We start from the raw sequence: 27,256 nt of genomic DNA, 5'->3' as shown, positions 1-27,256 counted from the left end.
CAAAAATTAAGGATGCTCTAGCTGCTTTTCATAAGGTGCAATTATTTGTAAAAAAGAGACACTCCGAAAAGGCTTACACAGGTCGTATGCCTGCACAATTCGATGACGTTTCCCTGAGTCTTTCCAGGAACATTGTGAAAAGCAGGCAGAAGCAATCTTCCTTGGATAGTTATTTTTTAAAAAGGCCTTTAGTAGGAGTAAGCAAACAGGAAGATTCAAGTGATAATACGAAAAAAACACAAAGTTGAAAGTGGCAAAGAAATTGAAATTTTGTATAAAAAAAAGTAAAAAAATGTAAAAATAAAAAATAAAAAATTAATTTTAAGTTTTTTGTAAAGAAGAAAAAAAGAAAAAAAAATTTAATTTTAAGTTTTTTGTAAAGTTAAGCATTAAGGTTTTGTGCCATTTGTTAATGTGTTTCGTAAAGTTTAGTCTTAATGTTTCCTGACATTTTTTAATGTGTTTCGTAAAGTTAAGTGTACGTACGTACAGGTTTTCTGCCGTTTGTCCTCCTCCTCTGTCGCCACTTTCGGAGATAGCCTCACTCGAAAGGTAAGGTTCCACATTTTACTACATACGTACGTATGTACGTACAGTATTTCTTGTATACCATGTACACTAATACACTTTATTTCTGGGTTCGACCTGTGTTGGCCGATGAAATGGTCCTGTAGCACACATTTCTAGGTATAAATTGATGCTAAATATTCCAGAGAAAAAGCTAAAGGGAATGCTGAAGTTACTACCCTCAGCTCGAACACCATAGGGCGTCGGTATAAGCACAGGGGCGAGTGGAGGCCACTACCACAGGTCTTCTGCTAATTAGAAGATTCCCTTCAAAGTCCCTCTCTAGGCAAGTGTTGTTACAAGGACTACCACATCTACCTTCCGCTCGCTACTACTGCAACTCACGCCCGGTGGCTTCATTCCTGTATTTAGCGCGTTAAGTGATTGCACATATCTCTCTCGCTGCTCCCCTTTTTCTGTGTTCTGACGAAGCCATGTCTGCTCCAGAGCTCCAAGCTTCTTCATCCAAGTTGACTATTCCATTTTACGTTTTGGTATCTCATGTGGGCACGATGCTCCCCTTTTTAGCCCTTATTTGGCCCCTTAGTTCTCGCGAACTGGGGTGACACTCTTTTACATCCGTCATCTTGGGTGCATCATTCGATGCGTGCGTTCTTTCCCATTGTTTGCTTATGATTACATTTACCTCACTGTTTAATTTTAACTGTTTTTACCGCTTTTTTCGTATTCCCCATCATTATTCTAGCTCCCGTGGTATCTGGAGCTTTGGTTTTACAATTTTTATCCATACGTCGTAGGCTCTAACTCACTCCTGACATACTCTGAGGTCTCTTGTCAATTGTTTATTTTTTATTATTCTAGCCTTTGGCTTTTGTCCTCAGTCCCTCAGGAGCGTGTTCGTTCCCCTTCGTACGTATTATTTATTAATTTCTTATTACATGCAAGTATAGTGTATTTGGGCTTCTAGTTAGCCTATAGTACGCCAGTCTTGTAGAGAGGGCGATTCTTCTCTCTCTCTCTCTCTCGTGATTTTTATGCATGCATGCTTTTACTGTATTTTCGATGTTAGCCAGCAATGCACTCGTTTATAAGCACATTTATGATAGTATTCATATCCCTGTGAGGTTGGAAGTTTTGCGTTTCCTACCCTGGCTTACCCGACCAGACTTAGGCTAGGTTTTGGAAGGTAGGTCAGGTAGCCCTGACCCTCCACCCTTTAGGCCCCTCCCTTACCGCCCCCGGCCTGCGCTACTGTGCTTGCTGGGAGAGCGGTCCAGGATAGAGAGTCCCTCTCATGTCATGTTTGTTGGGACTGGACCCTTCCTACCTGACCAGATCAAAATTTTTTATTTTGGAGGGTTTTATTGGGTTCCTTCCGTCCATGTCATGACATCCTTGGAGGCCAGCTAGCCTACCTGACCGGATCCGTACCGATCTCGGAGGGTTAGACTAGGTCCCTGCTGGGAGTATCCTTTCCCCCTTATTGTTCCTCTTTCGCAATTCTTCCAGTGATTCCTCATCATTATTTTATGTTCGTTTTGTTGTGTATAGCCTTGGCCTTGCCTTTGCCTCCTTCAGGGTGCCATTTGGCCTACCGTCTTCTGCTCCCTTTAGTAGTAGGCTAGTTACAGCTCCCGTAAGGTGGTGGTCACTGATCTGTTGCTGAGGCCAGGCATTCATGACTTGTCCACTCTCCTCCAGACCAACCCCACCCCCCACCCCCCCTTGCACCGGTCTTGTCCGGCGCTGCCTAGCTAGCTCATGGTGCAAGTAATCCTACTGATGAACGGCCGCAAGAGCATTTATCTTTTCCAAGGGGGGGATTGGCTGGAGGAGATTGGTTGCTAGTAGTTGGTGTAATCTCCTTATATGTCTCCGGGCCCGTACATCCGCTGGTCAGGTGGGGTCTACCATCACACCAGCCAGCAGGCTATACACCAGATTGTACGTACCACTGCTCCGCCGCTCAGTTGTCTTTTCTCCCTGTTGTCTCCGCCTCCCCACTCACATGGGGGCGGATTTGGGCTCAGAGCTGCGTTTCTAGTTACCTTAGAATCGCTTCTCTCCCCCAATGCGATCAGATTCAGGCCTAGGTTTTACTTTTTCCCCTGTTCCGCTTGTATCAGCCCGTCTCCGCCGGTATTTACTATTATGATAATGGGATTATAAGACTCCGGAGTAGGCGAAGCCTTTAAGAGATTACATTAGATTACATTAGATTTTATTTATATTTATAATTTGTTAGACTCTGTAGGTATGTCTCTGGACCCGTATCGGTTCAGACGTAGTGTGGTCTACCATCACAATCGCCAGGTAAAATATACCGGAGTTTATTGTACTGTTGTTTCCGTCACTCAGTTTTCCGTCTTCTTTGCTATCACTGTTCCCCATTTCGGTGGGGACAGAACGGGGCTCAGATATGCGACTACATTTAATTCGTTGCATTTTTCTGCTACGATGCAATCAAATTCAGGCTTAGGTCTTACCTTATTCCCCTGTTCTGCTCGTATCAGGTTATAGCTTTACCATCCCGAAGATGGATTCCAGAGCAGGCAGACACCCAGAGCTTTTCTTTTATTCATTCAGTGAGTTGAAATTGATAACCGATATTTCCTTTAACGGATCAAATATCTGGTTAACTCTGGCGCCTCTACGTAATGATACTCATTAGACTTTTCAACTTACAGATGGTCCGCTGCCAGGTGGCAGGATGTTCGGCTACCTTGATTAAGCCGTACGGGCATGAGGTCTGCCGATCTCATGCCAACTGCGCCATCCCGTTGGACGATTATTTGGTCTGGCATCCAGACCCTTGCACTGTTTGCTATGAGATGGCCAGCATCATCTAAGACGAGTTGGTAAGTAACTTCTCGCCTCGTCGTTTCCGTGAAATTTCTGCGCTACGTCAACTTTGTGAAATTTCTTTGACACACAAACCCTCCCGGACGGGATCCTAATTCAATTATTTTTACGGGCTAGCTTGTCACCCAGGACGGAGACCAGAGGGTCCCTGAAGTCCTGGGTGGGAGGATTCAGCAGGAACGCCAAGGACAAACAGCCCTACGTGCTGTCCGAAGATCTGTGCTCCCTCCTTTACCCGGGAGCTCCGGCTTCGACGGCTGTTCCTGCTTCTGTGGCGGATCCTATCATCGAGGGAATCCGTCTGGAGACACTACCCCTCCCGGAGGACCAAGAGGGCTTATGTGACATGGTCACAGAGGAGGTCGCGGCCATCAGCCTCCACCACGAACCGATGGCCACCGAGGATCAGGAGATAGGTAGGGAGGTAAGTGAGGCATGTAGTCTCCCTTTTAGCCCCACTTCTTCTTCTTCCCCTTCTTTCCAGGGCTTTCCTACCAAGTCCGCCCCCACTTGGGATAGATCAGCCTTGGTCATCCCCAAGGTCAAGGCTTGGAAGACAAGATCCCTTCCAAAGGGGTCCAAGCCTGCTCCGGCAGACTCTGTAAGGTCATCTTCAGGCCCCAAGCCATTGACTTCCTCTTCCAAGGCTTCTCCCCCACCCAAGGGGTTGAGAGCCAGGTCCTCTGTCGGCTTGGCTTTGGAGGCCTTTGCAAATCTTCTGATGATGAAGATGAGCAAGTAAGTGGACACCAAACTCGAGTCAGTGTCCACTCGACTCACCTCAGGCCTGGAGACCTCGGGTCAATCGATCTTATCTCTGGCCCAGAGGCTCCAAGCCCAGGAGGAATTAGTGTCCGGAATCCTCCAGTCCGGGACCACGCCACAGTCCGTGACAGTACCGGACGCATCAAAGCTGCCGCCATTCGAGAACAGCAACCCGTGGCGGTTAGCTCTGCACGCCCCATTCTCGGACGGAAAACTGACAATCGAAGGTTGCGGAACCATCCGGTAGAAGACTTTCAGTTCTTCCCAGTGGGCCTTTTTACACCAGGCTCTAAACGCAGCCCACTTTGCCTGATAGACTTTACTTGAAGATTCCCTTCTGCAAAAATTGTCTACAAAGTAAAAAAGCTAGGCTTTGTAGGCAGTGAGAGAAGACTCTTTATCCTCCTCTTCTCCTTTTTCTTCTTCTTCAGCTGAAGAAATAGGTGATAAGGTCTCTACAGGTTGGATAGGGGGCGCTGCAGATTGAATAAAGCCCAAAATGCTGTCTAACTTATTCTGGATGGCTGACAGAGAATGATCAGGAGCAGCCATCACCTGAACTCCTGTCGGTAGGCCCGGAGCTGAAATTGATGACATATGCTGTCCGAGCGCTTCAGACTGGTCCCTCTGTGCACTTGCTTGCATATACACCTGTGGGCGCTAGTGGGCGCTCAGGTGCTCGTGGATTCCTGGGCGCTAGTGGGTGCTTGGGAGCTAGTGGACGCTCGGTTGCAACTGTATTCCTGGGCGCCAATGGACGGTCGTGAGCCAAAGGTTGTTCTAGCGTCACCACAGAAGTTCCGGGCGGCAAAGGCTGCTCTGGCGAGCGGGCAAACTATGGCGCCGATGGGCGCTCGGGAGTCGGCGGGTTCGCATGCTCCGAACGCTGAAGATGTCTCCCAGGAGTCTCAGGCTCCGAAAGTCTACTCTTCCCCGTACTCTTCACCTCTGAATGCCTGCTAGAGGAAGACTTTCTCGACGACGACTTCGACTTAGAGGATGTAATCCTCTCACTAAGATGTCCCTCTCCTGCCGTATCCTGAGAGAATCTCTCTTGAGAGTCCCAAAAACTACACGAAGGCTGTTCCTTCCGTAAAGGGCTAGCCTTTTTACAGGGGACTGGAGAGGGAGACAACTTACGAGCCCTCCTTTTCAATGGACGGGACTCGTCATGGAATCACCACTGGCGCCTGGGAGAGGGCTCCCCAGAGCTGGAAGCACTAGACAACAGCGGTACTCCTTTAGAGACGCCTTTCCAATGGCGCTCTGTTGCGATCTGGGATTTGTCAACAGAATCGCCTGAGGGGCGACTGCTCGTGGGCAGACTCACTAACCTCCCTTGGGCTACCAGTATGCCTCCTCCCAGGTTCTGGGGAGTGTGACAGGGACCTTTGCCTAGGAGAATCAGTGGGCCGAACAGCCACCTCCTCCACCACACTTACACTTACACTCACTTCACCACTTACCTTGTCCATTAGAGTTTTCATGGACGCTCCTAATTTCTCCATTGCTCGGAGCATGATCGAAAATTTCTGATCGACTCTTGCCTCTAAATTGGTCACAGCATTGGTTACGGATGTGAGAGAGCCAAGATTAGGACTGGGAATGACAGGTAGAGGGGAAGGTTCAGAAAGAGACAAATTATCATTAGACAATTCCTGACTAATTAGGTTTTTTTGCTTTAGCTCTAGAAGCCGCTTTTCTCTTTTTACCTCTCTCTAACTTGTTCGTGTAACTAGTCAAGATCTTCCAATTTCTTTTATCCCAATTAATACACTCCCCACAATTTTGATCTGTGTACAAGTCTGTCCCCTACAACCTGTGCAAATTGAATGTGGATCATTACCCACTTTAGCGATCCTAGTATTGCAGCCTTTCCTACAATGCCTAATCCTAGATGAACTAGTGTCTGACATTATGTAGACCAATTCAAAACTAGTGAATTTCGGTGCAAAACTATTTAAAACTATTATCAATTACTAAATAGCTATCACCAAAAACAAAACTTTCAATATTCAGAGTACTTCACCAAATAACTCCAACAAAGAGCGACGGCAAAGAATTCCAAAAATTCTGCTGCTACTGAAACTGTGTTGACAGTACCAGCCGGCAGAAACAACTGATTTTCGGACGGTGTTGGTTCCTCACTCCCCCAATAGTGGGAGGGGGTTATCACCTGACCAAAACAAACTAGCGCTTCCGCGAATTTCAAAAATTCTAGCTGCCGATGGTTTTAGAAACTATAGCTATGTAACTACGTACTTGGTAAGTTGCATACATAAAAGCTTTAATTTCACTCATGGGTTACTGTACGTATATGGAATCGTACCATTATAATAGTGCGCTAATGGCAATCAATTAATGGCAGAGAAAACCTCTTAAACAGCTGAACAACTGTGATAAGGATGACCAGCAAATTCACATACTCTGAATGAAGTGCTCATCTTACTTATCAATCCACAGGCTGTAGAGATAATTTCTGAATTTTACTATTTTCATATCTCTGCAAGTGACAACACCACAGCTTTATCAAAAGAGCATAATTTGAGCATGAATAATGTTGTGCAACAATTATATACAGTAATGTAAGTGATATATACAAAAACGTTTTCAGAAATAAAGCAAAACTTAATCATATTGCAGAGGCAATTTACCTCACTGACCAATTTAAACAAAATTTCACTGTTTCATATCAAATTAATTTTGATTAATCAAAGAAATAATCAATAACAAATCTAGCTTACAACCCAGTTGTGTTCTGCACTACTGTTCTTATTTATGAATTACTTGTACCGTACTACTACAATTTCAGATCTGATTTTAAACAATCATTCACTTTTCAAGCTCAAATTAAATAATGGTATAGAACTTTTGTCATATTAACTTTTTCATTAAAATTTTTATTTTTTACACATTTTCTAAAAAATATCTATGCCTTAGTAAAAAAGATAAAAATAATCATCAACAATGATTGTTAGAGAGTTCAATCAGACAACACAATCATACCTCAACCCTCATATGACTGGCCCACAGGATTTACTTGCAACCGAGTGGTGAAAGCTGGGGCAAGACAAGGTTAAAGAAATAGGATAGTGAGGTAGAATGAGATCAAGGGAACAGCTGATAAGTAAAGGACAGTTGGCCCCAAAGGTACAGTGCAAAGTCCCTTTAAGTAATGCTTACAGTATGCTGTGCAAGGATGAGCTAGTTAAATCGGATAACTTAACAAAGTTAAAATATATGTGAAAAGGCAGAGGTAGTATGCTTAATCTAAGTCAAATTAGTTTTTTTATATATACAGTATATATATATATGTACAGCAAAATTGAAGAGGAACTTCATAATGACCCATATCTAGGGAAAATAAAAATCACTTTTCAGATGTAGCTGAACAATCCTAGATCTCTTTATAAATATACCATACAATATATATTACACCTGATGAAATTTTATGACCTCCTCCTTTAACATATTCTTACATCTCAATATATATCTGTTTGAACACCTGCTTGAATAATTCTTTCTCAATAGTATAGTATATATCAAGAGACCGCAAAGTACACAACTGACAAGTAAAATGCTACTTCTCTACAGTTTACCCCCCAAAAAATATTTTCTTTTATATTTTGTGTCTTGGTGTGAGAAAACAAAATTCCATTATCTCCCTAAAGCAACATACACAGAAAATAAAACACTCCATGATATTGATAAATTCAACATTATCCTTAGCATGCTATATATAATAGATTACTATTAACCACTTTTGTAAAATAATCCCTTATAGATTAATATACTTACAAACTGGGTAAATGGAACATATGGCAAAGTACAGTATAAAAAAAAATCTCAAAACCAAAATTTCACAAAACAAAAACTTACTTCACAATAAGTTGGGTTCTCTGTTTCAACAAATTCATACACATCTGGTGCTGGGCCTTTTGGAATTGGAACTTCTTTGCAGATGGGGCCACCTAACACTTTTCGGACCAATACTGAGGTAAATGGTATACGGTCTTGTGGACAAGTGGCATTGTTCTGGAAATGAATTTATAGTTAAGCAGGCTATCAGTATTTTTCCTTATTGATGAAGAACTGTATTGCTAAAAATTGAGACTTTTATAGTCTACTCTAATCAATAACATGACATAACATTCAATATCTAAAGTGTAAAGTCTCACCTGAAATAGACTAGTACTTGAATTATTCAGGAGTTACCTTGCATTAATAACCATCATGAATATAATTTAAGGCTATGTCCCCAACTTTAAAACTATAATTGATAAAATAGGTTACATTGTTACAGAGGACTTGGTAGATATAATATGACTATTACTTTTATTACATACTACTATCATCATTATTTAAAGCATTATTATGCTAGTACTATCATCATTATTATATAGCATTAATACCAGACAATGAAGTGAATACATTACGAAGACATTAAAAATAGTTTAAATTTAAAAAGCAGCAGACAAATCAAAATTTCATAATACATTCATTATAATTTTCATGTTCCATAAATACAAAATGACACATTTTTAATTAATATTAATTTTTCATAGCTAACAAACCTGCAGTCTTAATATTAAGATAAATCTTCTGGCGCCAGTTGGAAAATCGGTTATAAACAATAAGAACTGCATATGCAAGGAATCAGTGGCATCTGGCATTCGTCACTGAGATGAGATAGAAAGAAGTCAAGAGCCCCAAGACCAACCTTGTGATGTACCAGTTTTTCTTCAACTGCCTTGCAGAGTGGACATCTCTTTTGCTCTCTCCTTCCAAGCCAGATTTTACCATTGCCCGCACTTCCCCTGTGTGTGTGTGTTTTGTTTTTGGGGTTTTGATCATTACAAACTTCTGGTTTTACAGCCACACAAGAATGCATAGAAAGGTTGAATGCTGGAATCTTACAAGTAAATGAGCACAGCACTGATTACATAAGGTAAGACCCTCCACATTCATCACTGACAATTCAGATGAATTCCAATTACATGATTCAAAAACCCAGTAACCCTTAATTGAATGATGATTGAATCTTACAGTACTAAGATGTAACCTTACTTTTAACAGTAGATAATATTAATTCCAAATACACTAGTCTACCCTAGATAGCATTTCCATGTTGTTTAGCAAGGCCCATAAGCAATTTAAAACAAGCCTCAACGAAAATAAAAAAAAAATTACAGTAAATCTCAGTCAACTGTAAATTACTTAGGTCCCTGGAAAAAAAAAATCTGAAAAAAACTTAAGTCTAAAAATTCTCAAGTATTCATATGCTTCTAAGGATCCATAAGACCAAATATAACTGCCATACAGCAACTTCTGTGGTGGGTTTTAGCTTATTTTCTAATGCCCACTGCCATATCTTAAAATGGGAGTATATATGCATCATAGATTAGTGCAAGGGCATGAAAACTTTATTACACACACCTCTACTTTTTCTTTTTGACTTTTAGATGAAACACTATCTGTATTTATTTTGAAATCAAAGTACGTATGTACTAAGCAACAATCACTTCATGCCTTAATGTAGGGACTTTCAGGAAAGAGAGGAATTCACAGCTCAGTGTGACACTAGATTCCAAAACATAAATTTGCATGTTCTGTCCTGGAGTATTTATCATTGATGATCATCATCATCATTATGTGTAGGTAGATGAAACTCTTTCACATACATAATGTCAAAAGTAATAGCTGTGTCTGGTGCACTCAGTTTACAGTGTCTTTTTCATTTCACATACATAATGTCAAAAGTAATAGCTGTGTCTCATGCACTCAGTTTACAGTGTCTTTTCAAGCTTTCTGATAATGACTGTTTCCATGTTACTACATTCTGCCAGTAACTGTTTATGATCCTTTCTTGACTAGAGGGAAACAATCACTGATTAGGATTCTTTCACTGGACAAGAATACACTACATCTGAGTTACAGATGGAGTCTTGGTCCCATAACTAAAATGTGGTCTGGGGATAATTACAGTTATACTCTTTCAGGAGTTATTTTGCTCCTATGTACATGTCCCCCACCACCTCCTATCAATGAGGGAATCAGCTATGTAATTACTTAGTAAGTTACTTGAATAAAAATTATATTTTTATAATGAAATAAGATTGTATTTATACTTACCAAGTAATTACAGAATCGGAGCCCACCCTCCTCCCAGCTGATGGACATAAGGCATGAGCAAAACTTAATTTCCTGATTACCGTTGTTCCTATTCTCCCACTAGTGGTCGGGACGGTCGCCAGCACAAGGTTTTGAAGCATTACTTGTGAATTTTTGAATTTCAAGCTGCCGTATATAAGTGGAACTTATATCAATATAATTACTTAGTAAGTATAATAAAACCTTATTTTATTATAAAAATATAATGTTACACCACAAGAGATGGCATTGCTCAGTGAGAACTATACTACTGTGACCAAGACACCTAGAGCCTTCCTTCAGCAGATCAGAGTAAATACGTACTGGCAAATGATTCAACACACCAGTCAGAAGAGAGACCATCAGCATTAAACTTTTGGCTGACAAGGACACGTCCTCAGCAGACCTTTCAATGGTCTTGAATAACACTACTGTGACCCTGTTCAGGGATGGGAGCCTCTGAGCTACAGGAATGACAGAGCAGCTCCAGGGAGACGCCTTCCACTGGCTATCTATCGACACCTGGCATTGGATACAGGTGCGGCTACCTGGAGACCCCTTGAACTCCCTTAAACTGTCGGCATGTCTCCTCCCAAGGGGAGTGTGACAGGGAATATAGGTCTAGGATATCTGACGGGCTGGATAGCCACCACATCTACTACACCATGAAGATACCTTTTCAGTGGCTGCCTGTTGAGATCTAGATTAGAGGCTCAATTAAGGGGCAACTACCTGGGGGCAAATCCCCTCAGACTTCCTTGGACAGCCAGTAAGTCTCCTTCCAAGTGAAGGGGAGTATGACAGGGACTTTCAAGTCTAGGATGTCCAAAGGGCCGAATAGTCACCTCCTCCATACACTTCGACAGAGGGGTCAATTACCCAGGGTAATTCCCACGTCTCCCCTGGACATTTGGTATGACTTCTCCTAGGTTCAGGGGAGTATGTCAGTGACTTAGGTCTAGGAGAACCGGCAGGCCAGATAATCACCTCCTCCACTACACAACACTCGCTTTGAAGGTTAACTTCTATTACCCAAACACAAGACTGGCAACAGCATGGGAAGGAAGTGAGGGAGCCAGGCGCAGAAGCATGTGGATAACATATAGGGCTAGTAGTAGGAAAGAAAATAAGGAATGTGCTGACTGTTCTCTTTTACTGTTTACTCATCAAAATCATATTTCCTTCAGAAAGCAGTCTTTGATGCTTTTTCCTTGTATAATCTTCACTTTAGACGTATTTCATGTCAACCATGGGTGCTCATGGACGTTTTTCAGAGCTAAAGGACACTCTTGGGCGCATCTGGACTTTGGTGTACCTGGACTCTGGCGCAACTGGACTTAGGTCACATGGACTCTGGTGCATATGGATATGGCACATATGGAAATGGTGCATATGGATATGGCACATATGGATATGGCTCTCAAGCCATTGAGGCCTCTGTTCAGAGAGCTAATGAGAGCTAACAGGCGCTTTGGGTCGTGCATGAGCCACTGCCAGATGGTTGGTGACACTAGTGTGTGCCATCGGCATGCTAAAGTGAGCGCTTCTGGTTGCTGGTAGAGATGAGCATACACAAACTCACATTAACCTAAATGCATGTCCTCCATGTAAAGGAGACCTGAGAAACATAAAAGAAAAGTCTTCAAATTGTACTGCCAAAGCAAGTACTACTATCCTAAAGCAATTATGTACTGGGACAGACTTTCAGCTGACGATACCATCTCCCATAAATGCCCATTCTCTTGCCTTTACATTTTAATTCTCTGCAAAAGACAGTGCGAGGGTTAATTAACCCTGGATAGGAATTCCTGTGCCAAAAGACACAGCTCCCCAGTAACCTTTGTATTTCCTGCCAAATATTTCCTACAATTCATACTCATTGGATTCGGTTGGTTGTTTGGAGGGAAGTTCAGCACATGCTGTTGATAATGTTAAGAGTGTAATGTGGTGCTCCTCTTCATCCACTCTTGGTCGGTACTCACGTATCCAAATGGCACAGTGTTCCCTAATTTGATAGTACAAGGTGAACAAAAATTTTTACAGAAAAGGCCATTATACCCCTTGTAAATAACAAATACAATGTTTTGAGGGTGTAATAGCCTTATTATGATCTTGTACATAATGAAACATGACTTATATGTCCAGGACTTACTGTCCACGACAATACTACAGTGTGGTTTGCAAGGAATGTCAAGCTGATAAATGAGGAGATTCGAGATATGAAGTTTTCATAATAAAACTAATATTGTAATACTTACCTGAACACCTGAATTAGCCCTGGTCACTGATCACCCCAAACTATATCCCCACAGATGTACACATAACTTGGGTAAATTTTAACTGTCAGCATTACCAACACTGCAGGTAAACACAGTCCACTGAGTTACCTGTATTACCAATGGCAACACTGCTGCCAGGACCGACCGGCAGAGCACTCCCCACTCAACTGCCACATTCATCATTAACCCTCTTACGCCGACTGGACGTATTTTACGTCGACATTTTTTGTCTCCCGTGTGCCGACTGGACGTATTTTACGTCGACTTACAAAAGTTTTTTTTTAAATTCGCGGAAAAATACTTATAGGCCTACCAGCCTAAAACTTTTGAATCACGCGCCTTGGGGGATGCTGGGAGTTCACGGATCAAGGTGTTGTTTTGTTTACAATCGTTACGCAGGCGCGCAAGAGCGAATTTCTTTCTTGCCGCACTAAAAAGTATCTGTGACACATCTCGGAAATTATTTTGTCACTTTGACATAATTTTTGTACCATTGTAAATTAGCCGTTACATGAAGTATTATATATGAAAATGTGCACATTTTTATGTAGAGTACAACAATAAAATACTCATGATTGTAGCTTTTATCAGTTTTGAGATATTTTCATAGAAATAACGATAATTGCCAAAATTTCAACCTTCGGTCAACTTTGACTCTACTGAAATGGTCGAAAAACGCAATTGTAAGCTAAAACTCTTATATTTTAGTAATATTCAATCATTTACCTTAATTTTGCAACTAATTGGAAGTCTCTAGCACAATATTTCGATTTATGGTGAATTTATGAAAAAACTTTTTCCTTACGTCCGCGCGGTAACTCTTCCGAAAAAAATGTTTGCACCATTTTAAAATTAGCCGTTATATAAAGTTTTATATATGGAAATGTGCGCAATTTCATGCACAATACAACTAAAAACAACCCATGGTTGTAGCTTTTATCAGTTTTAAAATATTTTCATATAAATAACGATAATTGCCAAAATTTCAACCTTCGGTCAACTTTGACTCTACCGAAATGGTCGAAAAACGCAATTGTAAGCTAAAACGCCAACATTCTAGTAATATTCAAGCATTTACCTTCATTTTGCAACAAATTGGAAGTCTCTAGCACAATATTTCGATTTATGGTGAATTTATGAAAAAAATAACATTTTCTTTACGTCCGCGCGGTAACTCTTCCGAAAAAATCATACGTGCGATTGTGGTAATGTTTGCACCATTTTAAATTAGCCGTTACATAAAGTTTTATATATGAAAATGTGCGCAATTTCATGTAGAATACAACAAAAAATAATTGAAGGTTGTAGCTTTTCTCATTTTTGAAATATTTGCATATAAATCACGATAAATAGAAAAAAACCACGTTCGGTCAACTTTGACTCTACCGAAATGGTCGAAAAACGCAATTGTAAGCTAAAACTCTTACAGTCTAGTAATATTCAGTCATTTATCTTCATCTTGAAACAAATTCGAAGTCTCTAGCAAAATATTTAGATTTATGGTGAATTTTAAAAAAAATCTTTCCTTCCCTCCGCGCGCGGATTCTCCGCCACAAATCTCCGAAACGTGTACGTCCCATTCTCGGAATATTTGCTCCGTTTCATATTAGGCATTTCATAGAGTTTTATATATGAAAATGTGCGCAATTTAATGTAGAATAAAACGAAAAATATTTGAAGGTTGTAGCTTTTCTTATTTCCAAAATAATTGCATATAAAAAATATATATATAAAAAAATTTGACATTCGGTCAACTTTAACTCGTCAGATATGGTCAAAAACTGCAATTGTAAGCTAATACTCTTACAGTATAGTAATATTCAATCATTTGTCTTCATTTTGAAAGAAATTGGAAGTCTCTAGGAGAATATTTAGATTTATGGTGAATTTTTGAAAAAAAATATTTGTTTACGTCCGCGCGTTACGAATTCATGCATTATTTTGTGATAATATTTTCTCTGTGTTTCTTTTATCATTTTACAATGTGTTATATACCAAAATGATCGCAATTTAGTGTACATTACAACAAAAAAAAGTAACTTGTTACCTTTAACCGTTTTGCGCACAGCATGATTTGAATACAATTATATATGAAATTTCATTTTTGCGCTATCATATATCGCATTATTTATATATGATAATGATAATTTTTTTCATTTCTGATGGTTGCATACTAAACTTCAGCCAATGACAAAAAAAGGAGCCAAAAATGAACTCTTAATCTTGAAAACTAAGCGCGCTGTGATTTTTTGAAAAAAATATTTTTTCCGCTTCCGCGCTCACTCTGAAACACCTCCGGCACACGGGGGAGAATTTTTTTTTTACCGCTTCAGCGTAAGAGGGTTAATAGAAGAGAGGAGGAGGGTGGGAGTCGTTCAGGTAAGTATTACAATATTAGTTTTAATATGAAAATTTCATTTTGCAATACACTCCCTGAACACCTGAATTAGCCCGATTAACAAGACTTAATTTGGAGGTGGGATCGATCTAAATCAGCCCGACCCCTCCACTGAACATCGCGGGTAACTCAGTTCCACCCACCCTGTATAATGTATGTACACTCGCCTATTTGATCAATTCATTAGGTGTGTAGGTGTGATTGCAAACAGAGAGAGTACCTCAACGTCAGTCTCATTAGTCAGGTCTCATCTCTGTCAAACCGACCTCCCATGTGGTATTCTAAACCTCGCATGTATGGAGGGGAATTGAAGCCTTCCATGTGGCTGTCTAGCCTTTCATGTGTGGAGGAGAAGTTGCATGAGCAGGTCTTTCATGCTCTCCGCCGATTACTGCAGGTAAAGAGTGTGCGCAGAGTTGACGAAGCCGTTCAGCCATGCAATCTGCCTACCTTCCAAGTTGGTAACAAACACTCAAGGAACCTAACTAAAAGAAATTCTAAAAATCTAAAACAAAAACCCCAATACCTAAACCCCTAGCCTGCGGTACAAACGAATTATCATACGACTGCATTGACCGCTACAAATGGGCCTAGCGAGTAACCCTCCTTCGAAGCAAAATGAACGTCTTTCAGATAGAAAGATGTAAAAACCGACACAGCTTCCAGGTTGCCACTTCCAAGATAGTCAAAACCGAGTAATTTTTCAGAATCGCCGAAGAGGTAGCTATGCCCCTAATACTGTGTGCTCTTGGTCGAGGAGCAGCACTCACCAAACCAGATGATAATGAGCTAAGGGTAGCCTGAGAAATCATCTCGCGTAAAAAGAAGCTAATAGTATTTTTCAAATCACCTTGAACAGGTTCTTCGGAGACACAAATAAGGCCCGAGGACGCGGCAAGAGTTTAGCCATGCAGGACAAATAGGTCTTAGAGCTCAAAAATTGGTGACAAACTCTGGAAGGTAGGGAAGATAAACATCCTTACCTCAGAATGATACCATCCTAACCACCAACTGAATCTCTCCTACTCTCTTTGCTGTGGTAAGCGAGACCAAGAACAACACCTTCTTGGTCAGTTCTCTTAATGACAAATTCTCTAAGGGTTCGAAACCCGGAGAGCTCAATAAATTCAACACCGCCGCTAAATCCCACGATAGGCCCCAAAGCGGAATAATCGGACCCTCAATGCTAAAGGACCTTAGAAGATCATGTAAGACTCTGCTGTTTGGCAGTTCTGGAAGGTGGAACCTAAAAGTGCTACTAAGCATGGATCTGTAACTGCAATTGTCGAATAAGACAACTTCTTTGACTTTCTGAGGAACAGGAGGAAATTGCTACTTTTGCAATGGTAAGGCAAGAAATGCTGTGCCCTTCCTTCCTACACCAGTTGTGGTACATTGCCCATTAGCCTGAAACAGTCTTCTGGTTGATCTCCTTAGGCAGCAAGATAGCTGTAAAGCTGCTGCCTTAGAGAATCCCGTACTACACGCTGTCCACTGGACAGTCTCCAAGCAGCTAGCCCCAGCATGCAAAGGTTCCAGTGAAAGTAATGGAAATGCAGCTGTTTCAGAAGATCTCTCCTCTCTCAAAGGAGCACAGGGGGCTCCAACAACATCTCCAGAATGTCTGGAACCAAGGTCTCTGAGGCCAAAAAGGAGCTATCAGTCATCTGCGTGTCTACACTGTTCCTCAGTTTGACTTGAACCTGGTGTATCAACCCGAAAGGGGGGAATGCGTACACCTGAAGGTTGTCCCCCAAGTGTAACATTGCATCTGTCCCACAGGACATGGGATCCACCACCGGAGGGAAGTAGAGTGACAGATGAAAGTTCAACTTTGTGGCGAAGAGATCCACGGTAGCTGGCCATTTTTTTAATAAGAGCTGGAATTCCGCCTGAACTAAGGTCCACTCACCTCTGAGAACCTCCTGCGACCAGTTCAATGCATCTACTAACACACTGAGCTTCCCTAAGATGAACTGGGAAAGGAGAGAAACCCCCTGGATCTAGCACCAACGAAGTACCCTCTGAGCTACAATATTCAGTGTCAATGAACTTGTTCCCCCTTCTTTCTGAGGTACGCTAAGGCCGTGGTGTTGTCTGAGAAGAGTGCTACCACTTTTCCCTTTGATCAGTTCTGCAAACTGATCTAGCGCTTCTTCAACCACTCTAAATTCTCGAAAATTGATCGACTCCTCCCGATCCGGATTACTCCAAAGTCTCTTGGCCTGAGCTTCTAATGTGCACAGATAAATGTCCGGAATCGGGAGGACCAGATTTATGCCGGTAGTCAGATGATGTTCTCCTGACCACCACCGAAGATCCTCTAGTAAGGAATCGTCCCAGATTACCATGCGCTCTCTTCCCAAAAATCCCAGCGATTCCTGAGATGTGCCTGCAGAGAGCGTATCCAGAGACTAGACCCTGGAACCAGAAGGGAGAGGGAAGACATTCTCCCCAACAAGCTCTTCCATTAGCTCATTGGTTGAGCCCTGTCCGACATGAAGCTTACCAGCTGAATCAAAACAGCCAGAACTCGCTCTTGAGTCGGGAAAGCCTTCAAAGGATGTGTCTGAATTATTATACCTAAATAAGTCTTCTCCATTTTGATCTGGATTTCCAAGGTCCAGCAAAGATCTAACAAAAATATTCCTTGCCCTTGTCACTTCTTCCTTGCAGGAAGCCTGAATAAGCCAGTCGTTGAGATACCTCCTCATCCGGACACCCCGACAGTGCCTAACAGCTGATACTGGAGACATCACCCTTGTAAACACCTGAGGTGCTGTGGCCAGACCGAAGCAGACGACTTTGAACTGAAATGTTCCGGATAGACCCGAGAAACGAAGGAACTTCCAAGATTCCTGATGAATTGGAGCCTGGAGATAGGCGTCCTTGAGGTCCACTGAAACCATCCAGTCATCTTTCCGGACTGATCTCAGCACTGACTGGGAGGTTTCCATATGAAATTTGGTGGAAACTACCAAATGGTTCAGACTCAAGAGGCCAATGATGGGTCTCCAAGACCTTCCCGACTTGGCGGTAACAAAAGACCAGCTGTAAAACCTACAAGAAGGGGGAGCAGGCTCTATCGCTCCCTTCTCCAACAAGGACTGAATCTCCAAGACCAAAGCTATTCCCCTGATGGAAGACAGAGAATAACTGGGAAGGTGAGGCAGAGAATCAGACAGCAGAGGAGCAGAATGAAAAGGGATCCTGTACCCATTCCTCAAAACCTCCACTACCCAACTCTCCATGCCCCACTCCTTCCAAATGTCTGCGAGTGGGAGAGACAACCTCCTATTGGTATTGATGAGGGGAACATCTCCTACCTTCCAAAAAACCTTCTTAGATGACAAAGATTTGGGAGAAACTGCTGATGAAACCTTGGCAGCAAAGCGAACCTTCTTAGGTGACCTGACAGGGGACCGGTAACTGGAGTGCTTACCCGGAGAAGATATTCAGGAACCTTTTGGTGAACTAGTTCCCTGTGCCGCCACATGGATCACTGCTTGCTGTGATTCTACTGCCGATGTAGATGAGACAAAGTTGACCATCGCTGAAATGTCTCTTTCTTTGAATAGACTGTCGCAGAGCGCAGGAGGCGCCCTCGAAAAAAACCTTTTGTGGATATCCAAAAAATGGGGAGGAAGATTGCTCAAGAACAAATCCCTCATCTTCTTGCCATGCCCATAGGCACTGACATAATTAGGTTATCAAAGAGGACTGGATCTGAAGGAATGTAACTGTCTTTCTTTAGGAACCCCATTAACTCTGACAACATCCACATGGAATGTGACAATGCCTCTGATTCATTCCGAAAGGGTCCTCCAAAATTGATGCTTCACGTAAAGAAATCCCCACCTGCCTAGAACCCAAAGGAATCCTGGATAGAACACCCTCCACTGATTCATTCAGAGGTACTCTTATGCCAGTTGAAGGATTACCCGCTACACCGTATAAACTCTTCCTACCAGGAAGTACGTAAAGAGAAATCCTGTCTGCCTGATCCTACTAAGAAGCTAACCCTGGATCATACAATTCCGATGGCGAAACACCTGAGCCCAAAACTACTGGATGAACCGCCCCAGCACCTAAGAGCAGCGAAGCCACAACACCTAAACCTGAATGAACCATCGTCCTGTTCGGATGGAAACCCGTCGTAGCGGAAACATCAAAGGAGGAAGAGGGACTACCTACCACCAACAGACCTGACACCAACACCATATCTATTAGAGAGAGAAACTGCCACACCTTGAGGAAGTTTTGAGAAGGACATAGAAGAAGAAGAGAAATAGGAAGCAGTCACACTCGGCACAACCACAGGAACTCCCACCACAGAGGATGGACATGTAGAAGACATACCCACCGACCCCCGCACTAACAGGTGCGCTCAAATAACACATCCGGTTTACTGAGGCCGATGTGGCCAAGGCACATCTATTAACCTCCACACCAGAGGGAAGAGGAAAAACTGTAGCTAGCGGACCCGAAAGAATCTCAGGTGAAATGTTCGCTTCTTTCAAAGCTACAGATTGAGCCTGACCTCAGACAATGCTTTTCCCAAAGAGAAGGTAACAACAGGGGGCGAACCCGTAGGAGGTCCCTGAGGACAGTCCGAAGAAGACACTGAAGTATGACCCGAAAGGGAAAGATGAGAAACAATCTGAGAAAAAGATTTGGGTAGTAATGGATGAGACAGATGGAAGCAAAGAAGAAATGGAAGAATTAGTGGAAAAAGCCATCTTTTTGAGAGACAGATACCATATATACTCACATATTATGCGACTTTTGAAACCTAATTTTGAAGCTAATTTTAAAGGGGTTGCATCATACACGCGGTATAAAATTAGCGTACCGTCTATGCTTTCCCAAATCAGCAGATTGCAATAGTTACTACCGGAGGAAAACAGTAGATCTTTTTATAAAAAGTTATGCTTTACTTGTACTTCACTATATCCAATAATATTGTATGCATTCTCATATTACTATTGTATCTTAAAATACAAAAGAGCGATCGTGCGCCATTTGCATTATTTTGGTTTATACAACATGTTTAACTGTTCTAGACTAACCATCTATAATTTCCAAATCAGTTGATTAAGGCACAATACCGAAGGATTTTTTACTTTTTGTTTTACTCGGTAAAAGAAACATTTGTTACTTGAACTATTATTTTTATTTTAGGATACACAGGTAAGTGAAAATTTATTAAAGTAAAAAAAATGCATAAAATTAATAAACTATAAATCCTTCAAAGTCGTTCTCCATGTCCGTATCATCAAATACTGCTCTGAATTCTTTGCCATCAAGGCAGTCATCATATTCGTCATCTTCCAGATCTTTGATCATTTCATCTTCATCTCCTGCATCTTCGTATAGGACATGGTCAATTCATATGGAAGGTATAGTCTTGTCACCGTGCTGGAGACAAACCCCGAGGCTATAATTATAAGATTATAAGGGGTTTTCATTCCCAGGTACTTTAATCTCCTTCCTATTCGGCTCTCTCTCTCTCTCTCTCTCTCTCTCTCTCTCTCTCTCTCTCTCTCTCCTAAATCTTACAGCTGTCCGAGCGAGAGCTTTTTTTATGGGACAACATAGGCCCGCATTTTGCATTTTCCATACCTCTTTATTTTGTATACGATTGCCCTTTCTCAGCTGTGAAGTTGATGTCTATCCATGGCTGTGAGATGACCAGGAATAACTTGTAAGTCGGTGTCAAAGTCACTCCACACTTCAGTCAGGCCAAAACTTTGCCATATCGCATTCAAGCAATATTCAGTCATTGTTTCCTATCTATTATTTTGTCAGAGAGAGAGAGAGAGAGAGAGAGAGAGAGAGAGAGAGAGAGAGAGAGAGAGAGAGAGAGAGAGAGAGAGAGAGAGAGACTCTGTCTGTATACAATTGTTTATTTTCTCACTCGTCAAACTTACTCTGTTATGCTTTATTTCATATTTCCTTGCTCACCAATTTATTCTATACCTACGATATTAAGAAATCAAGATATGTGTAGAAGGGAGAACTGCCTCCAGACTGTACAGTCAGTATGGACTTAAACGCACGTGGAACTGGTTGAAATATTCGCAACAGCACCAAAATGAGATGCCATTTTGATAGAAAATCTGACTCCATTTCTTGTTATTGCATAAAAAAACTTTATCAATCGTGAACCTACGTAATTTATTTAGAATTCTGCATAACGGAAAAGATAATATTTGATATCTGTAATGGGAGAAATGGTTTTATCTCTGTTGTTGTTATAAATTTGGCAGATATGCGATCAAACACGTGGGAGGACCAAAACAGCCCAGCCAGAGAGCTCAGCTCATTTTGTAAATACTATTGTTTGGCGTGCTAGGCTTACCCGATTCATTTGGGTGTGCGCTGCAGCTGCTGCTACTGCTACTCAAATAATCGCATTTTTCTTACTAATCCCAAGAGTTGACCATGGAAAATACCAAGATTAACCAAAAATCCCAAGATAATAAAATAATTGACATATGCCAAGCCTTGGAGTCCTAAATATTTACTGCTTGTCTATCAGGAAAAGATACTGATAAATTGAATTGACAGTATTATTCCTGAGAGAGAGAGAGAGAGAGAGAGAGAGAGAGAGAGAGAGAGAGAGAGAGAGAGAGAGAGAGAGAGAGAGAGAGAGAGAGAGAGAGAGAGTATATTTAACCAGTGGGCATTAGTACATATGCAGGCAGTGTGTTCATGCTTGTTAAAAAATGTGCAGTACGGGTAATTCATATCTGGAAGACAAAAAAAAAAAAAAAAACATGAGTTTTGTTGCTGTCAGTCGCATGGACTAAATTTACAAAGAGCAGGGAACAAATCTTGACATTCCTCGAGAGATTAAAGAGATGAACCAAGGCCATCTAGGATGAACTCTCTCTCCTCTCAACTATACTGTAAGTGTTAAGTTGAGTCTCTGAAACCAATAGGTATTAGCACACGCGCAACTGTATGTGTGTGTGTATGGGCATACTGTTAAAAAATGTGCTGTACCTACAGGTGATACCTACATCTTGGAAGATAAAACAAACAAAAAAATTTTGTTGTTAGTCGCCGGGGATATAAAGGGTGTGACCAGCAGACAAAAAGATTAACATTTTTCCAGAGATTAAAGAGCTGAATTTTGTTTTGAAGCTATGTCAACCGCATTAGTAAATAGGTATCATCTTCTAAAGAAATTTTTTCTCTTCTTTTTGTGGAAGAATCTTCAAACCATTTTGCATTCAAAGTAATGAGAAGGAATCATTCTATTCTTCATGTAATCAGTAAAATACTTACACTAATAAAAACTAAAACTATGTACTGTATGCAAAACACACACATCATCGTTAGCTTCGCGTGTGTAAACGTTCATTCTAAGAAATTCACAGAGTAGTATAACTAACACCTGATTGGTTGGTTGGTAGCCATGGAGATCTGTTATCCAATGACTGCCCGCTGCTTCTGTTCTATTTATAGACATATGCCGTGGATGGCACTAGGTTTGAATGTTACCATGTTCGTGATTTTCTGACTGCTGAGGGCAAAAATTACTCAATAATTTTCTTTATATCATTATTTCTTCGTGAAAACAATAATATAATATGATAATTTTAACTTTAATGTATAGTGGTATGAAAAATACCAGTGTGTCGTAGCGATGCGTCATCAATATAGTGGTATAAAAACACCACATGGTGTTGTAGCGATACATAATCACAAAGTACAAATCCTTTTCCCGGACCATCCTCAAAATTTTACGACTCATCAGCTTCAAGATCGATATGGTGAAATATATTATACAGGCAGTCCCCGGGTTACGACAGGGGTTCCGTTCTTGAGACACGTTGTAACTCGAAAATCGTCATAAGCCGGAACATCACCAAAAATCCTAAGAAAACCTTACTTTTAATGCTTTGGGTGCATTAACACTATGTAAACTACATTCTTATTGCATTTTGCATCAAAAAAAGCTTCAAATATTGATTATTTTGCATTTTTGGTGTCATATTTCTTCAGAAAGATGAGCGTTGTAGGCGTCGTAACCCTGGAACATGCGTCATAACCCAGGAAATAATTTCTGATGAATATAATTGAAAAGTGCCTTAACCTCAGAACGTCGTAAGCCAAAACCGTCGTAACCCGGGGACTGCCTGTATAGTCATACTTATTGTTAAAATTCACAAGTTGAACTGCAAAACATTATTATATTTTGATTGTTATGTACATATATTTTTTGCGTTTTACGGAATGTTTTTGAAAATAATAGCTATTAGTGAACATATGGTATTAATTGTCCCACTATTTTATTAAAGGTGATCTTAATTATCTCACATTCATTTAACAGCATTATATTAATATTTATTTAAATAAACTGTAATTAACAAATAACAATAATGAAAAACATAAAGGGAAAAAATGTTTTTGCTGCAGTAGTGATGTTTGTTTGATTATGCATCTGACCTCACAGTTCCGAAATCTGAAAAATTCCAAAAACAGAAACATCGGAATGTGTGTGTACTGCACATTTTTTTAAACACACACACAATGTCTACACATTTACTGATACCAGTTGGTGAAAGACTCAAATTACAGTATTTATTCCTGAGAGAGAGAGAGAGAGAGAGAGAGAGAGAGAGAGAGAGAGAGAGAGAGAGAGAGAGAGAGAGAGAGAGAGAATGATTTAGGACACCAAGGCGTGTTATTTTTACAATTATTTTATTACCTTGGGATTCTTTTTTAATCTTGAGATTTTCTATTCAATTCTCGAGATTAGTAAGAAAATTACCGTAACTTGACTAGCAGCAGCACACATCTGAATGACTCGGCCATTAGCATGCTAAACCACCAACCTTATGAACTGACGCTCTCGGAAAAGGAACTCGCATGATACATGAGATACATGACAAAACCACTGTTTATTGGTGAAAATTTGGGGGTCGCATGATATGCGAGATCGCACGTTACTGGAGTATATACGGTAATATATTGAATCCCCTCCTCCCTGAAAAAGAAGAATTAGTGGAAAAAGCCATCTTTTTGAGAGACAGATAATATATTGAATCCCCTCCTCCCTGGCAATCCTGACACACCTCACCAGTAAACTCAGGGAAATTCCTGAGAACATGATCTTGAATATTGGAAAAACAAAGGTGGAAGCACTGCCTGGCCAGTACCTTATAACCTTGCGATAATCCTAAGAAGTCAGCATTATATTCAGCCAGATTAAATGACAAATCCTCCAAAGAGCCATCACCAGTCAATAACTCTGACATAACCCTCAAAGGAAAAGGAACCTTCGAAGACAAAGAAGAGTCAGCCTTGCATTCAACAGAAGACACTGCCTCTACTACAGTATCCCCTAATGGCTTAGAAGCCTTATGACGAGGCAAGTTCGAGGAAGGAAACAAAATCTCCGCAGGATCTAAACGAGACCCCACCCTGCCTGAAAATGAACTCGCACCAATACCCGAAGGCATCCGCACCTGCAACTTCTCTTCCTGCACACCTAATTTAGGATCCCTACCTATCTGCCTCACCTATTGCTAATTCACCCAGAGAACTTACACTTCTAGGGGAAAAGGGGAATTCTGCTGCTAACACTGCCTGTTCCGCGCCAGGGGGGCCTGTAGATCCTACCCTCCAGGTTTGTGGTTCTCCATGATCCCCGGCACCCATTAGGGCTGGTTCTGGAACAGGCAGGGGAGCTGACAAAGAATGATTAGTATCTACAATGCTATTCCTAGTATCCTTGTCTACATTTATCTTAGTCATGAGATTGTGAAAAAGGCTAGTCATACTCGAAGACATCCTATCTTCTAATTTCCTAACTAGAACAGATTCAAGATTTTCTTCCTCTACTTTCTTAGGTTCTGTTACTTGCCTACACTTATCCTTAGAAGCTAGTGCCTTCATATGTTTTAAATGGATATCCATTTGATCTACCGACCAATCCCTACATTCATTGCATCTCTGTTTAATATTACACTGTACCTTCCAACAGCTAATGCAAAGAGAATGCCTATCATGTCTGAGTGTACTCATCTGTTTCTTGCAGGCTGTGCAGGACCAGTAGGCTTGTACGTCATCACTGCAGGGCTTCTCCGAAGGCGCGGCTGATGAGATGGACTTCGCAGGGATGGACGAAGGCGCTTCTTTCTGGGGTGTGTGTCCAGACTCAAAATCAGTCAATCCATGCCTTCAACCGTAGGCAGAATCCAAAAGAGCAATCCAAAACGTAATCTGAAGCCATCAACAGAAAATAAAAGCCAAACAAAGCTGTGGGGGTCGGGCTACAAGACTAAAAAGTTCACTGGTACCAGGATACATCCTGTTAGGCAAGCGAACAAGAAGCAATTGAGTGAGGATAGCTATGCCATCCGGTCGTGGCAGCAATTTTGCTAATCGTAGTACAGGTAACTCAGTGGACTGTGTTTACCTGCAGCGTTGGTAATCCTGACAGTTAAAATTTACCCAAATTATGGGTAAATCTGTGGGGATATAGTTTGGGCTGGTCAGTGACCAGGGCTAATTCAGGTGTTCAGGCAAGTATTACAATATGTTATTGTCATGATACAATAAAGTTTGTTCATACTTACCTGGCAGATATATATATAGCTGTATTCTCCGAAGTCCAACAGAATTTCAAAACTCCCAGCACACGCAGTGGGCGGGCAGGTGGTTAGTACCCATTCCCGCCGCTGGGAGGCGGATATCAGGAACCATTCCCATTTTCTATTCAGATTTTTCATACCACTGTCCCCTGAGGGGAGGTGGGTGGGTACTTAATTATATATATCTGCCAGGTAAGTATGAACAAACTTTATTGTATCATGACAATAACATTTTGTTCATGAAGCTTACCTGTCAGATATATATATAGCTGAATCCCACCATTGGAGGTGGGAAGGGACAGAATAGAAGGATTTTAGGAAACAAATTACATGCAGATGATTGACATCTTGGTTCCTTACCTGTTAGCATAGCTGACTTCGTGATTACTGTCACTCAAGTCTGCTTCTGCTTTACTAGTCTCCAGCAAGGACGTGACCTGTATAGCTGGTGAGTTCTAGATGATCTGTCAACAGGAGCGTGACCACAATGTGACTAGACCATATTGACCATACTGTGGGGGCAACGAAGCTAAAAACCACCACCTGACCTAACCTATCAAAGTTAGTCCCATAACTTCTAGGCTAAAGAGAGGGAAAGCGCCTCAAGCGACCGACCCTCCAAAGTTAAAAGCACACCTATCCCTTTTCTATAGGATAGGATTCGTGCTGCTTCCTGCCCCCAATAATATTTCTACGGATGTGTATGGTCCTAGCTACTCGCAGATCTCATATGCCGTCTTCACATCCCGCTGGGAGTGTGAAGCGAACACAGAGTTGCTTCGCTAAAACATGGCACTCAGGATGTTACTGAGTGTCATGTTCTATTGAAATGCTTCCGAGGCCGCGCCCTCACCTCGTGAGCATTCAGTTTAAAAGATTTCAAATCTTTGTTCAAGCACAATGAAATAGCCTCTTTAAAAGAGCTCCTTAACTATAACGCCAGGGCGTTCTTGGATATGGGCAAGTCTGGTCTTTTTACGGAACACCGCAGATTGTCCAACTGACCTCTACTTTCTATAGTTTTATCAAGATAAAACTTGAGAGCCCCGACAGGGCACAGGACTCTCTATTGCACTTGCCCAATAATTTGTGCCATCCCCTTGATCTCAAAGCCTCTGGGTCAAGGGTTAGACAGGTTTTCGTTCTTAGCAAGAACGGAAGGCTTAGAGGACACACCGCATTATGTCCTTTAAAGCCAAAACCTCTGATGATGGCTAAAACCTCACTAACCCTCTTTGCCGTAGCTAGAGTGGTTAGAAAGTTAGTCTTTCTGGTCACGTGTATTAAGTTCGCAGAAAGGATAGGTTCGAAATGCTTTTGACATCAGAAACTTCAGACTACGTCTAAGTTCCATGCCGGAACCTTCAATCTAGACAATTTCAAGATTTCCACAGACCTCAAAGATCGTGAAGGGCTTTGTTGTTTGACAGATCCGACTCTCTGAGCCTAGAGGCCGTCAACAACATATTTCCATATTCTACAATAGTTAGGACTGTTAGCTTATCTCATACTTCAGACGGAAAGATAAGACCATAAAGTAATTCACAGAGGTCGAAGTGGAGGAACAGTCATTTTTCCTGCACTATCTCCAGAAACGGTCCTCTCCGATTGGTACATTGCAAAATAGGCAGCACTGCTTTGCCTTGGCCATGAGACTTGCCATTAAT

At 41.4% G+C, this 27,256-nt stretch overlaps 1 protein-coding gene across 3 annotated transcripts in view; it reads right to left on the bottom strand.

The window, feature by feature from the left end:
- The window catches only part of LOC135217089 (E3 ubiquitin-protein ligase RBBP6-like), a 181,909-nt gene that overhangs the window by 67,386 nt on the left and 87,267 nt on the right, over positions 1-27,256 (bottom strand). For all 3 annotated transcript variants that reach the window (XM_064252774.1, XM_064252773.1, XM_064252772.1), the window contains exon 4: positions 8,035-8,190. In XM_064252774.1, the coding sequence (XP_064108844.1) occupies positions 8,035-8,190 (156 nt within the window). The remainder of the gene's footprint in view (positions 1-8,034; positions 8,191-27,256) is intronic.

Source organism: Macrobrachium nipponense, chromosome 7 (genome assembly GCF_015104395.2).
Source record: "Macrobrachium nipponense isolate FS-2020 chromosome 7, ASM1510439v2, whole genome shotgun sequence".
NCBI lineage: Eukaryota > Metazoa > Arthropoda > Malacostraca > Decapoda > Palaemonidae > Macrobrachium > Macrobrachium nipponense.
Note: the sequence above shows the minus strand (reverse complement) of the source record. Positions and strands in the feature narration are given on the sequence as shown.